The sequence below is a fragment of the Poromitra crassiceps genome (assembly GCF_964638095.1).
Source record: "Poromitra crassiceps genome assembly, contig: HAP1_SCAFFOLD_237, whole genome shotgun sequence".
Classification (NCBI taxonomy): domain Eukaryota; kingdom Metazoa; phylum Chordata; class Actinopteri; order Beryciformes; family Melamphaidae; genus Poromitra; species Poromitra crassiceps.
The window spans coordinates 1-15,000 of NW_028152156.1; the positions used below are offsets into that span (position 1 = coordinate 1).

A 15,000-nucleotide genomic window follows, 5' to 3' on the forward strand; every position below is an offset into this window, starting at 1 on the left:
AATAAATAGCGGTAGTGAGAGAGGGCTGATGTGTTGGGGTGTCTCTTGGATCCTATGGTGCCTGCTCAGCTGGATTCATCACTCGGCCCATGAACAACACAGATCCTGAAACAGACGCAGTAATAAGGTTCACAACTTTGCAATGACTCACTTTGAGCAGCGCTCATCACAAAACAATAGTACATTATGAAATGGTTAGAGGTGTGAGCAATGTAAAACAATAGTACAATATGAAATGGTTAGAGGTGTGAGCAGTGTAAAACAATAGTACAGTATGAAATGGTTAGAGGTGTGAGCAGTGTAAAACAATAGTACAGTATGAAATGGTTAGAGGTGTGAGCAGTGTAAAACAATAGTACAGTATGAAATGGTTAGAGGTGTGAGCAGTGTAAAACAATAGTACAATATGAAATGGTTAGAGGTGTGAGCAGTGTAAAACAATAGTACATTATGAAATGGTTAGAGGTGTGAGCAGTGTAAAACAATAGTACAATATGAAATGGTTAGAGGTGTGAGCAGTGTAAAACAATAGTACAGTATGAAATGGTTAGAGGTGTGAGCAGTGTAAAACAATAGTACATTATGAAATGGTTAGAGGTGTGAGCAGTGTAAAACAATAGTACAGTATGAAATGGTTAGAGGTGTGAGCAGTGTAAAACAATAGTACATTATGAAATGGTTAGAGGTGTGAGCAGTGTAAAACAATAGTACAATATGAAATGGTTAGAGGTGTGAGCAGTGTAAAACAATAGTACAGTATGAAATGGTTAGAGGTGTGAGCAGTGTAAAACAATAGTACATTATGAAATGGTTAGAGGTGTGAGCAGTGTAAAACATAGTACAGTATGAAATGGTTAGAGGTGTGAGCAATGTAAAACAATAGTACAGTGTGAAATGGTTAGAGGTGTGAGCAGTGTAAAACAATAGTACAGTATGAAATGGTTAGAGGTGTGAGCAGTGTAAAACAATAATACATTATGAAATGGTTAGAAGTATGAGCAATGTAAAACAATAGTACAGTATGAAATGGTTAGAGGTGTGAGCAGTGTAAAACAATAGTACATTATGAAATGGTTAGAGGTGTGAGCAGTGTAAAACAATAGTAGATTATGAAATGGTTAGAAGTGTGAGCAGTGTAAAACAATAGTACAGTATGAAATGGTTAGAGGTGTGAGCAGTGTAAAACAATAGTACAGTGTGAAATGGTTAGAGGTGTGAGCAGTGTAAAACATAGTACAGTATGAAATGGTTAGAGGTGTGAGCAGTGTAAAACAATAGTACAGTGTGAAATGGTTAGAGGTGTGAGCAGTGTAAAACAATAGTACAGTGTGAAATGGTTAGAGGTGTGAGCAATGTAAAACAATAGTACAGTGTGAAATGGTTAGAGGTGTGAGCAGTGTAAAACAATAGTACAGTATGAAATGGTTAGAGGTGTGAGCAGTGTAAAACAATAGTACATTATGAAATGGTTAGAGGTGTGAGCAGTGTAAAACAATAGTACAGTATGAAATGGTTAGAGGTGTGAGCAGTGTAAAACAATAGTACAGTGTGAAATGGTTAGAGGTGTGAGCAATGTAAAACAATAGTACAGTGTGAAATGGTTAGAGGTGTGAGCAGTGTAAAACATAGTACAGTATGAAATGGTTAGAGGTGTGAGCAATGTAAAACAATAGTACAGTGTGAAATGGTTAGAGGTGTGAGCAGTGTAAAACAATAATACATTATGAAATGGTTAGAAGTGTGAGCAATGTAAAACAATAGTACAGTATGAAATGGTTAGAGGTGTGAGCAGTGTAAAACAATAGTACATTATGAAATGGTTAGAGGTGTGAGCAGTGTAAAAACAATAGTACAGTATGAAATGGTTAGAGGTGTGAGCAGTGTAAAACAATAGTACAGTATGAAATGGTTAGAGGTGTGAGCAGTGTAAAACAATAGTACATTATGAAATGGTTAGAGGTGTGAGCAATGTAAAACAATAGTACATTATGAAATGGTTAGAGGTGTGAGCAGTGTAAAACAATAGTACAATATGAAATGGTTAGAGGTGTGAGCAGTGTAAAACAATAGTACAGTATGAAATGGTTAGAGGTGTGAGCAGTGTAAAACAATAGTACATTATGAAATGGTTAGAGGTGTGAGCAGTGTAAAACATAGTACAGTATGAAATGGTTAGAGGTGTGAGCAATGTAAAACAATAGTACAGTGTGAAATGGTTAGAGGTGTGAGCAGTGTAAAACAATAGTACAGTATGAAATGGTTAGAGGTGTGAGCAGTGTAAAACAATAATACATTATGAAATGGTTAGAAGTATGAGCAATGTAAAACAATAGTACAGTATGAAATGGTTAGAGGTGTGAGCAGTGTAAAACAATAGTACATTATGAAATGGTTAGAGGTGTGAGCAGTGTAAAACAATAGTAGATTATGAAATGGTTAGAAGTGTGAGCAGTGTAAAACAATAGTACAGTATGAAATGGTTAGAGGTGTGAGCAGTGTAAAACAATAGTACAGTGTGAAATGGTTAGAGGTGTGAGCAGTGTAAAACATAGTACAGTATGAAATGGTTAGAGGTGTGAGCAGTGTAAAACAATAGTACAGTGTGAAATGGTTAGAGGTGTGAGCAGTGTAAAACAATAGTACAGTGTGAAATGGTTAGAGGTGTGAGCAATGTAAAACAATAGTACAGTGTGAAATGGTTAGAGGTGTGAGCAGTGTAAAACAATAGTACAGTATGAAATGGTTAGAGGTGTGAGCAGTGTAAAACAATAGTACATTATGAAATGGTTAGAGGTGTGAGCAGTGTAAAACAATAGTACAGTATGAAATGGTTAGAGGTGTGAGCAGTGTAAAACAATAGTACAGTGTGAAATGGTTAGAGGTGTGAGCAATGTAAAACAATAGTACAGTGTGAAATGGTTAGAGGTGTGAGCAGTGTAAAACATAGTACAGTATGAAATGGTTAGAGGTGTGAGCAATGTAAAACAATAGTACAGTGTGAAATGGTTAGAGGTGTGAGCAGTGTAAAACAATAATACATTATGAAATGGTTAGAAGTGTGAGCAATGTAAAACAATAGTACAGTATGAAATGGTTAGAGGTGTGAGCAGTGTAAAACAATAGTACATTATGAAATGGTTAGAGGTGTGAGCAGTGTAAAAACAATAGTACAGTATGAAATGGTTAGAGGTGTGAGCAGTGTAAAACAATAGTACAGTATGAAATGGTTAGAGGTGTGAGCAGTGTAAAACAATAGTACATTATGAAATGGTTAGAGGTGTGAGCAATGTAAAACAATAGTACATTATGAAATGGTTAGAGGTGTGAGCAGTGTAAAACAATAGTACATTATGAAATGGTTAGAGGTGTGAGCAATGTAAAACAATAGTACAGTATGAAATGGTTAGAGGTGTGAGCAGTGTAAAACAATAGTACATTATGAAATGGTTAGAGGTGTGAGCAGTGTAAAACAATAGTACATTATGAAATGGTTAGAGGTGTGAGCAGTGTAAAAACAATAGTACAGTATGAAATGGTTAGAGGTGTGAGCAGTGTAAAACAATAGTACAGTATGAAATGGTTAGAGGTGTGAGCAGTGTAAAACAATAGTACAGTGTGAAATGGTTAGAGGTGTGAGCAGTGTAAAACAATAGTACAATATGAAATGGTTAGAGGTGTGAGCAGTGTAAAACATAGTACAGTATGAAATGGTTAGAGGTGTGAGCAATGTAAAACAATAGTACAGTGTGAAATGGTTAGAGGTGTGAGCAGTGTAAAACAATAATACATTATGAAATGGTTAGAAGTGTGAGCAATGTAAAACAATAGTACAGTATGAAATGGTTAGAGGTGTGAGCAGTGTAAAACAATAGTACATTATGAAATGGTTAGAGGTGTGAGCAGTGTAAAACAATAGTACAGTATGAAATGGTTAGAGGTGTGAGCAGTGTAAAAACAATAGTACAGTATGAAATGGTTAGAGGTGTGAGCAGTGTAAAAACAATAGTACAGTATGAAATGGTTAGAGGTGTGAGCAGTGTAAAACAATAGTACAGTATGAAATGGTTAGAGGTGTGAGCAGTGAAAAACAATAGTACAGTATGAAATGGTTAGAGGTGTGAGCAGTGTAAAACAATAGTACCGTATGAAATGGTTAGAGGTGTGAGCAGTGTAAAACAATAGTACAGTATGAAATGGTTAGAGGTGTGAGCAGTGTAAAACAATAGTACATTATGAAATGGTTAGAGGTGTGAGCAGTGTAAAACAATAGTACATTATGAAATGGTTAGAGGTGTGAGCAATGTAAAACAATAGTACAGTATGAAATGGTTAGAGGTGTGAGCAGTGTAAAACAATAGTACAATATGAAATGGTTAGAGGTGTGAGCAATGTAAAACAATAGTACAATATGAAATGGTTAGAGGTGTGAGCAGTGTAAAACAATAGTACAATAGGAAATGGTTAGAGGTGTGAGCAATGTAAAACAATAGTACAATATGAAATGGTTAGAGGTGTGAGCAGTGTAAAACAATAGTACAGTATGAAATGGTTAGAGGTGTAATGTGAGCAGTGTAAAACAATAGTACAATATGAAATGGTTAGAGGTGTGAGCAGTGTAAAACAATAGTACAATATGAAATGGTTAGAGGTGTGAGCAGTGTAAAACAATAGTACAATATGAAATGGTTAGAGGTGTGAGCAGTGTAAAACAATAGTACAATATGAAATGGTTAGAGGTGTGAGCAGTGTAAAACAATAGTACAATATGAAATGGTTAGAGGTGTGAGCAGTGTAAAACAATAGTACAATATGAAATGGTTAGAGGTGTGAGCATTGTAAAACAATAGTACAATATGAAATGGTTAGAGGTGTGAGCAATGTAAAACAATAGTACAATATGAAATGGTTAGAGGTGTGAGCAGTGTAAAACAATAGTACAATATGAAATGGTTAGAGGTGTGAGCATTGTAAAACAATAGTACAATATGAAATGGTTAGAGGTGTGAGCAATGTAAAACAATAGTACATTATGAAATGGTTAGAGGTGTGAGCAGTGTAAAACAATAGTACAATATGAAATGGTTAGAGGTGTGAGCAGTGTAAAACAATAGTACAGTATGAAATGGTTAGAGGTGTGAGCAATGTAAAACAATAGTACATTATGAAATGGTTAGAGGTGTGCGCAGTTTAAAACAATAGTACAATATGAAATGGTTAGAGGTGTGAGCAGTGTAAAATAAACACCTGTGCTGATGTGTCGCAGAAGAAACAGGAACGGCCGGTCAGCCTTGAAAACAGGAGCGCGGGATCGTTTGAGTAGCACCATAGCTGCAAGGCAAAAGAAGGAACAAATACCTTTTAGAAACATTGTGCCAGAAACTTCATGTTGTGGGTGAAGGCCAGTACGATCACTTTAAAATGGCATAATCTGTGCATACACCAGGTATACACAGATTCCCCCGCCTCCACAATTGTACTTGGCCAATCCCCCCTGGTGTCCCGGTCGTTGCTCCAGCCCCTCTGCTGATCTGTGGAGAGTTGGAGACTAGCAACATGCTCCCTCCAATACATGTGCAGTCGTCGGGCATTTCTTATCACCTGGCAGCGAGGCATTTCACTGGCAGGACATAGCGCATAGGAAGATCACGCTATTGATCGCTACAGTTCCCCTCCCCCTGTACAGGCCTCCCGACCGACGAGGGTGCAGCGACCAGGGACACATCCACTCTCCTTAATGAGGCTTCCCACCTGCGGACACGGCCAGCGGTAACACCGGGGGCTTGAACCTGTGACCCTCCTGTTGCTAGGCAGAGCATCTACCGCTGCACTACATTCCTCACCTGTAGCAGCAGCTGCCTTGGTCCCTTCTTCTGTCACCTCTATCCTTGTTTCATGGAAGGCATCAGACACATAGAGACCCTCCTCCACTGTAAGGAGAAACATGATGTCTGGGTTATCATTATGTTGAAAGCAATGATGAGCTTCTGCTGGAGCTTAAATATATTGCATGCAACTCTGAATAAAATCAGATTTTAAGAACTGTTAAAACGTTGAAAGTTGTGCTTAAGGAATTGACCTGATATGCCAGTGAAGTCAGCTACTGTGGGGTTAAAGGCATCACTGATGCCCATGGAGGGGAGCACCGACCTCAGGTTGAACTTGTTCTGCATTCTGAACCTGTAGGTGACAGAGAGACAAGAGTTAGTATGACATCTCCATCAGTGGTCAAAACACCTGACGAGAAGTTTCAAAGGCTGAAGCTGCCTTCACATGACAGCAGATCTGCTCTTCTCTCACAGAAACGTTACAGTGCAGTTGCTAGGTGACATTGGAAAGGTCAGAGGTAACTAGGTCAAAGGTGAAATCATTTGAACTGCGAGTGGAGCACCACTGGCTCTCCCCATAAACGGCACAGCGGGCGGCGCGCAGAGCTGTTTTACCGCAGATCATGTGTGGGAGGAGCATGTGTGGGAGGAGCATGTGTGGGAGGAGCATGTGTGGGAGGGTCATGTGTGGGAGGATCATGTGTGGGAGGATCATGTGTGGGAGGATCATGTGTGGGAGGGTCATGTGTGGGAGGATCATGTGTGGGAGGATCATGTGTGGGAGGATCATGTGTGGGAGGAGCATGTGTGGGAGGAGCATGTGTGGGAGGATCATGTGTGGGAGGAGCATGTGTGGGAGGAGCATGTGTGGGAGGATCATGTGTGGGAGGATCATGTGTGGGAGGAGCATGTGTGGGAGGAGCATGTGTGGGAGGGTCATGTGTGGGAGGATCATGTGTGGGAGGATCATGTGTGGGAGAATCATGTGTGGGAGGATCATGTGTGGGAGGATCATGTGTGGGAGGATCATGTGTGGGAGGATCATGTGTGGGAGGATCATGTGTGGGAGGATCATGTGTGGGAGGAGCATGTGTGGGAGGATCATGTGTGGGAGGATCATGTGTGGGAGGAGCATGTGTGGGAGGATCATGTGTGGGAGGAGCATGTGTGGGAGGATCATGTGTGGGAGGATCATGTGTGGGAGGATCATGTGTGGGAGGATCATGTGTGGGAGGATCATGTGTGGGAGGATCATGTGTGGGAGGATCATGTGTGGGAGGAGCATGTGTGGGAGGATCATGTGTTGGAGGAGCATGTGTGGGAGGAGCATGTGTGGGAGGATCATGTGTGGGAGGAGCATGTGTGGGAGGATCATGTGTGGGAGGATCATGTGTGGGAGGATCATGTGTGGGAGGAGCATGTGTGGGAGGATCATGTGTGGGAGGGTCATGTGTGGGAGGGTCATGTGTGGGAGGATCATGTGTGGGAGGAGCATGTGTGGGAGGATCATGTGTGGGAGGAGCATGTGTGGGAGGAGCATGTGTGGGAGGATCATGTGTGGGAGGATCATGTGTGGGAGGAGCATGTGTGGGAGGATCATGTGTGGGAGTTACCCCGCTCGCCGGATGCTTCTGGCTCATACTGAGCGCATTAGCGCCCGGCGAATGCAACGCATTTCACATTTTAGATTTTGCCATTTTCACGTCTGGGTCTAAAATGCCTGCTCCTACCTGAGTCTTCACGTGAAGTGAAGACGCTATCCGATGTCCAACATCCTCTTCTTTTAATAACACCTAGTTGTTGCATCCAAAATGTTGCATAAAATCCACTTTTCTGTCGCTCAAAAACCGAAAACCATATATCTGGAGCAACCCGGAACAACGACTCACTGTTTACTCAACAATGCCCCCCACACTTTTGAAATGGTATTGCACCTCCCATTTCTGCATTTGTGCAGAAACGGAGGTGCAATACCATTGCGGAAGTGTGGGGGGCATTAGTGCTTCAGATCAGAGAAGAAGAAGGAGCGGTGCTCCAGATATATGGTTTTCGGTTTTTGAGCGACAGAAAAGTGGATTTTATGCAACAGTTTGGATGCAACAACTAGGTGTTATTAAAAGAAGAGGATGTTGGACATCGGATAGCGTCTTCACTTCACGTGAAGACTCAGGTAGGAGCAGGCATTTTAGACCCAGACGTGAAAATGGCAAAATCTAAAATGTGAAATGCGTTGCATTCGCCGGGCGCTAATGCGCTCAGTATGAGCCAGAAGCGTCCGGCGAGTGGGGTAAGTGTGGGAGGAGCATGTGTGGGAGGAGCATGTGTGGGAGGTTTGAGACTTAAAAGCTCAGTCGCCGAGGTATTTATATTCAACAAACTAGTACTGTAACCCAATCTGATGATGTTTTGTTTTACATCTATCTCACTATAGCCTTTATGAGTGTTATTATTTTAAATGCATTTTGCCCAACACAGTCCCAACAGCTCTTTAACTTACCTAACTTGTAACTTGTATTTGTCTATCTGACTCTGTTGACTGTCTGTTTTTACGATGCCATAAACCTAATTGCCTTATAATAATAACGTTGTATTGCATTGACCTGGGCAGGAAGACGTCCATCTTGCTGGTGCGGAGGCCTGAGCTCCAGGAGGCCAGCAGTTGGGGAGTGAGCTGAGTCTCCAGAACAGCCAGTGGGCTCTTCCTGTCACTGGGCAGGGCCAGCAGCAGGCTGAGGGAGCGGTCCAGGTAGGGCAGCTCCAACACCGTGCAGCGCTGCCCAGACGCTGTGCGTACCTGACCTGCAGGGGGAGCCACAGCACACCAGTCAACAACTGGACAGGGCTATTGTTCTCTGTCATTGTGTGATTTCAATCACTCAGATGAATTTCACTGAATTTGATGATAATGTTTGATGTTTCTTTTCGTAAAGACCTCTCTCTCTCTCTCTGTGTGTGTGTGTGTGTGTGTGTGTGTGTGTGTGTGTGTGTGTGTGTGTGTGTGTGTGTGTGTGTGTGTGTGTGTGTGTGTGTGTGTGTGTGTTGTCTTGATTTAAGTTCAGTAATTGTATTATTCCTCAAATGTTTCTTTTAACTATTATATTCCGGTCCGTGTAGCTTGCGTCCAAAGCTGTGTTCAACTGAAACCAAAATATGAAAAATGCATGAATGAATTTGCTGTTGTTGAATTATTTGTTGTTGTTTTTAATATTCGAAAATTTTAGTTGTAAAACGAACCTCCCCCCCTCATTTTGGTTTCAGTTGAACACAGCTTTGGATGCAAGGTACACGTACACAGTCCATATCCATACTTCATAATGGCTGCTTTGGCAAATGACACCAAACCACAATGAAATAAGCTCTTTGATTGATTAATTGATTGATTGATTGATTGATTAATTGATTGATTGATTGATTGATTGATTTATTGATTGATTGATTTATTGATTTATTGATTGATTGATTGATTGGTTGGGTCCTTGATTGAGTGATTAATTGATTTGATTTGTAATGAATTGGGTGATAGATAGATATAGGTAGATAGATAGATAAATAGATAAATAAACAGATAGACAGACAGACAGACAGACAGAGAAACAGACAGACAGACAGACAGACAGACAGACAGACAGACAGACAGACAGACAGACAGACACAGGCCCGCGGGAAGTAGGGGTGCTGCAGGTGCTGCAGCACCCCCTAGATTTTTTCCAAAAAAAAAAAAAAATTTTTTTTTTTTTTTTACAAATGTAATTAAAAATATTTTGCAGTGCACTATGTTCCTTTCTTGTTTAAGAATGTTTCGGGAAATGAAAATGTAGCCTTATTTAAATAGAATTATCAACAATAACAATCAAGGAAGTTACATGCTTGTAGGCTATAGAGAAGAAGAAGCGCGCATGCACGCAATACGAATTGTTTAATCTGGCAATAAAGAAATGTGAACTTGACATGCTATTTTAATAGCCTACTCAAAAATGCACCTCCCACTATACAGCAAAGAGAGGAGTCAATGTTTCTTGATATATGCCATTCAGATCAGAATAATTAGTCTAGTCATTAAGTTTGCTGATAATATTTCTATCATGTTAAGTCTGTGTCATGTTAACTGGTGTATTCAGAGCAAATAGGGAGATATAGAGCATTATCATCATGCTATATATCTCCCTCTTTGCTCTGAATGAGTGAGAAAAGGAGAAAATACTGAATAATTACATCACAATAGTATCCTAATGTTAATTTAAAATGAGATATTCCTCTAAATATGGCAAAAAAATGTAAAAAAAAAACGTCCACATTTTTTTCGGCGGGGCCCTTGCGGGCCCCACCGAGAGTCCCTTCCTCCCAGCACCCCCTGCTTAAAATGACTTCCAGCGGCCCTGGACAGACAGACAGACAGACAGACAGACAGACAGACAGACAGACAGACAGACAGACAGAGAGACAGAGAGACAGACAGACAGACAGACAGACAGACAGACAGAGAGACAGAGAGACAGACAGACAGACAGACAGACAGACAGACAGACAGACAGACAGACAGAGAGACAGAGAGACAGACAGACAGACAGAGAGACAGAGAGACAGACAGACAGACAGACAGACAGACAGACAGACAGACAGACAGACAGACAGACAGACAGACAGACAGACAGATAGATAGATAGATAGATAGATAGATAGATAGATAGATATATAGTTTGATTGATTGATTGATTGATTGATTGATTGACATCTCTTACCAAAGTTGACCTCAGTAGCCTGGTACATCATGGGCACCTTGATGGCACTTCCATCAGCGAGGGTGAAGGGCAGGTTCTGGGTGTTGATGAAGAGGAACTGTTTTTGCCAGACGCCCCGGAAAGCCACCCTGTTGACCAGGGCCATCTGCAGCCGACGGCCCCAAAACAAGGCCTCTCCCTGGGCCTCGCCTGAGCCCGAGAGCTCCCCACTGCTGCTGCCGGCCTGGAGGGGCCAAGGCTCATCTGGGAGTTGACGAGGGAAAGTCAAAGTTTCACATAAAGGCCAACGAGATCTGCAACTGATTTGTCAGTGATGTCAGTGATAGGGATGCAATGATACGCTCAATTCACGATTCAATACGATTCACGATACTGAGTTCACAATACGATTTATTCCTTTAATTATATCTTATATCTAAAATCCACAAAATACTATATTTGTTCTTTTCTTCATGAAATTAAACTGCAAAACGCAAACTTTGCAATTAATGCATATTTCCTTTTCTTTGTAAAAGAAAAAATGGGGGAAAAGCATTGCGATTAATTTTTTATTTTACCGATTTGAAACTTCAGACATTTGCATATATAAAAAAAAAATCAATGTTTTTATTTTCTTTTATTTGTGGCCGAGTGAAATGTTATATAGTCTCTCCTGATTCTAAATAGCTGAATTGCTTAGTTTGACCAAGTTTTATAAGCATTTTACGAAATGTAGATGGAAGAAAGAATGGCGGATGAAATCCCTTGGTTCGTATGCTGAAGGCGGAAGAGGGTGTGACAGGAAGAGGGTGTGACAGGAAGAGGGTGTGACAGGAAGAGGGTGTGACAGGAAGAGGGTGTGACAGGAAGACAGGAAGAGGGTGTGACAGGAAGAGGGTGTGACAGGAAGAGGGTGTGACAGGAAGAGGGTGTGACGGGAAGAGGGTGTGACAGGAAGAGGGTGTGACAGGAAGAGGGTGTGACAGGAAGACAGGAAGAGGGTGTGACAGGAAGAGGGTGTGACAGGAAGAGGGTGTGACAGGAAGAGGGTGTGACAGGAAGACAGGAAGAGGGTGTGACAGGAAGAGGGTGTGACAGGAAGAGGGTGTGACAGGAAGACAGGAAGAGGGTGTGACAGGAAGAGGGTGTGACAGGAAGACAGGAAGAGGGTGTGACAGGAAGAGGGTGTGACAGGAAGAGGGTGTGACAGGAAGACAGGAAGAGGGTGTGACAGGAAGACAGGAAGAGGGTGTGACAGGAAGAGGGTGTGACAGGAAGACAGGAAGAGGGTGTGACAGGGGTAGGGTTGTATTGCTTGCTTACCACTGCCATGGCTGTGTCCCCCTGGCTGCACCTGGCTGCGGGTGTGGTTGGGCTGGCTGAAGTTGGCCCTCCGCAGGCTGGTGTTGGCCCAGTCTGCTGCATGCTGGGTGAACTCTGTGAGCAGCTGCACTCCACTCTGGATGAACAGGGCACAGGCCTGCTGCAGCGCCCCCTGGCTGCTGTTCCCCACATTGCTCTGAGCGTGCAGCAGCAACTCCTGCACCTGACCCTCTGTGAGACAGGAACAGAGAGAGAGGTCAGAGGTCATGTACTAACAACTTTAGGAACTGTAAAAAAAAAAACGATTAAGTAAAGCTGAGGATTTAACTTCACATCTAGGTCAAAGCATGACCTTGTTCAACAGCAATATTGCGAGGGGTGGGAACCAGAGAGGCATAAGTGACATTTTGGGCGAAAATGAGTTATAAAGTATATCAAATGAAAGCTCTTAATGAGCTCTTTCTATTGCCAAAAGGGCACATGTGAATTCTAAACCAATCCAGAGGTATTCATCAAAAACCAAAAGACCGCTCGGAGGATTCCATTTTCGAACTTGACCTTCATTTGAACTTGACCTTCATTTGAACTTGACCTTCATTTGTATGTCAACTACACACGTCTGTAAAGTGATTTTGCATCTTGCACATTTTTGACGCTACTGTGCAAAATCTTTCCATGGACAGATATAAACACCTGGCAAAGTGCTCAAAATGGCTTGTGTGGTATACGGCCACACACACACACACACACACACACACACACACACACACACACACACACACACACACACACACACACACACACACACACACACACACACACACACACACACACACACACACACACACACAAGAATGAGACTATTTTCAACATATCTGTTACAGAATGCATACAATCCCTACAACAAAAGCAGGATTTCTTTAGTGGAGACTGGGACTCAACTTGACAGCTTGGAGCTGCTTCACTCCTCTACAATCTGCACAAACACAGGTCTGTTTGACTTGACTTGAACACAGCTTAACATCATCTCAGCCTGGGAGCACTGGATACCACAGCGATGGCATCATCTGAGGAACTCCAGAGTGAAGTCATACTCAGACTCTTGGCATCATGACTGCAACCTTTCACATGAGCGCACAGTGAGCATGAGACACAATAGAGCAGCTTCCACCAGTCCCCTCTCCCCGGCCTAACCCTAACCCACACATGGTCCTCTCCACCAGTCCCCTCTCCGCGGCCTAACCCTAACCCACACATGGACCTCTCCACCAGTCCCCTCTCCGCGGCCTAACCCTAACCGACACATGGTCCTCTCCACCAGTCCCCTCTCTCCGGCCTAACCCTAACCCACACATGGTCCTCTCCACCAGTCCCCTCTCCCCGGCCTAACCCTAACCCACACATGGTCCTCTCCACCAGTCCCCTCTCCCCAGCCCGGTAGTGCTTAATGAGATTAGAGCTGGTGTAGACTGGAGGCAGGTATTATGGCTCCAGACACCGCTGTGCTGTGCTCTGCCCCGGCCGGGCTGCATGGCCAGCAGCAGCACTGCTCCACACCACCTGGTACCAACAGCACAGCACCTAAGGAATCCTGGAGCCAAACGGGCTGCAGCAGGCCAGCCAGGCACAAACAACCACAAAGAGTTCAACCTAACCCTACTCCAACACAAGCTATATTTTGTAACGATGAGAGTTCAGTTCAGTTCAGGTAAATTCATCCTCTGCATTTGACCCATCCTCTACTAGGATCCTTCCTAGAACTAGGAGCAGTGGGCAGCCGCAGTGCAGCGCCCGGGGACCAACTCCAGTTCTTTTGCCAGTGCCTTGCTCAGGGGCGCTGACAGGAGTATTAACCCTAACATACATGTCTTTTGATGGTGGGAGGAAACCAGAGCATCCGGAGGAACCCCACACGAACACGGGGAGAACATGCAAAAACTCCACACAGAAAGGACCTGGGCCGGACCGGGGTTTGAACCTGGGACCTTCCTGCTAACCAGTGCTAACCACTGAGCCACCGTGCCATCCAGTAAGTAATGTGAGCAGTGAAACAACTTCCGCAGTTGCCTCATGCCGACACGCTTTGCCCTTTGACCTCAGGATGCAAACGTGTGAGTGACTGGCTGACGGACTTGAGTTGGACTCGTACCGTTCACATTGTATCCGAGCGCTGCCTCCAGTTGAGCCAGCGTGTTGCCCCTGGCGCCCAGCTGCAGCAGCCCCAGCGACAGGGACACGCTCATGGGCGACACCATCAGGTTGGAGGTGTTCACTGTCTCTGTGAGCGTTTGGTACAGGCTGACGGCGAACCTGCTGTGCAGCTCTCCCATGCTGTCCTGAAGACTGCCCTCACACCGGCTCCTCTCCACCAAACACCAGCACACGAAGAGCGAAGCCACCGTCAGCCCACGCATGGCGTCAGTGCAACTCAAATGGCCCTGTGTAAGACCAGAAACACAGCAAGCTCAGTGCCAGTCTGCCCCATCGTCATTCAACAGCATTCAAATAGAAAGATGTGGCCACATCACGTCACGTCACGTCACGTCACATCACCACATCACATCACATCACATTCAGACTGCATATTGATATCAAACTTCCTCTCAGCAGGACTGTTAACAAATGTCTTCAACTCCACGGCCAAAAGGACATTATTCAAACAGGTTGCGGTCAGAGTTCAACTGAAATAACCTAGAGTGGCAACATTTGAATAGCATCTCAAAGCAGTATAGCCAGCAGTTATTACAGTTATTATTATCAATGCATGAATAGATTACTGTCAGTGAAGCCAATCTCATCATTAGCTAACTTTGCACCTACTATGTGTCCTACTCTGATAGGCACAGAGACACTGAAGTCAGATATATTTTCCATCTCAACCCCTTAGCAATAATATCCTATTTTAGAGGGACACTATACAAATATCATAGCCAAACTATAAACGCCTGTGGTCATGTCATGTGCTACCAGAGGAGGTGAAAAGTACCATAAGGTACCATAAGGTTACAGTACGCTAAATGAGCAGCACGTACGTACGTACACACTACAGCTCCCTGTTTCAGTACTAGAAGAATGATCATGATTAGAATGATGCCATACTAAGCACCAAAATGTCACTCACTGTAAACTCACTA

At 43.3% G+C, this 15,000-nt stretch overlaps 1 protein-coding gene across 1 annotated transcript; it reads right to left on the reverse strand.

Moving 5' to 3' along the window:
- Positions 1–52: 52 nt before the first annotated feature.
- LOC310770816 (putative serpin E3) lies at positions 53–14,280 on the reverse strand (the record flags this gene model as incomplete). The annotated part of the gene is made up of 8 exons (XM_083663530.1): positions 53–105; positions 5,245–5,328; positions 5,841–5,927; positions 6,077–6,177; positions 8,426–8,624; positions 10,565–10,807; positions 11,867–12,097; positions 14,016–14,280. 8 exons carry the CDS (start codon positions 14,278–14,280, stop codon positions 53–55), a joined length of 1,263 nt encoding a protein of 420 aa, XP_083519656.1.
- Between the last annotated feature and the right edge of the window lie 720 nt (positions 14,281–15,000).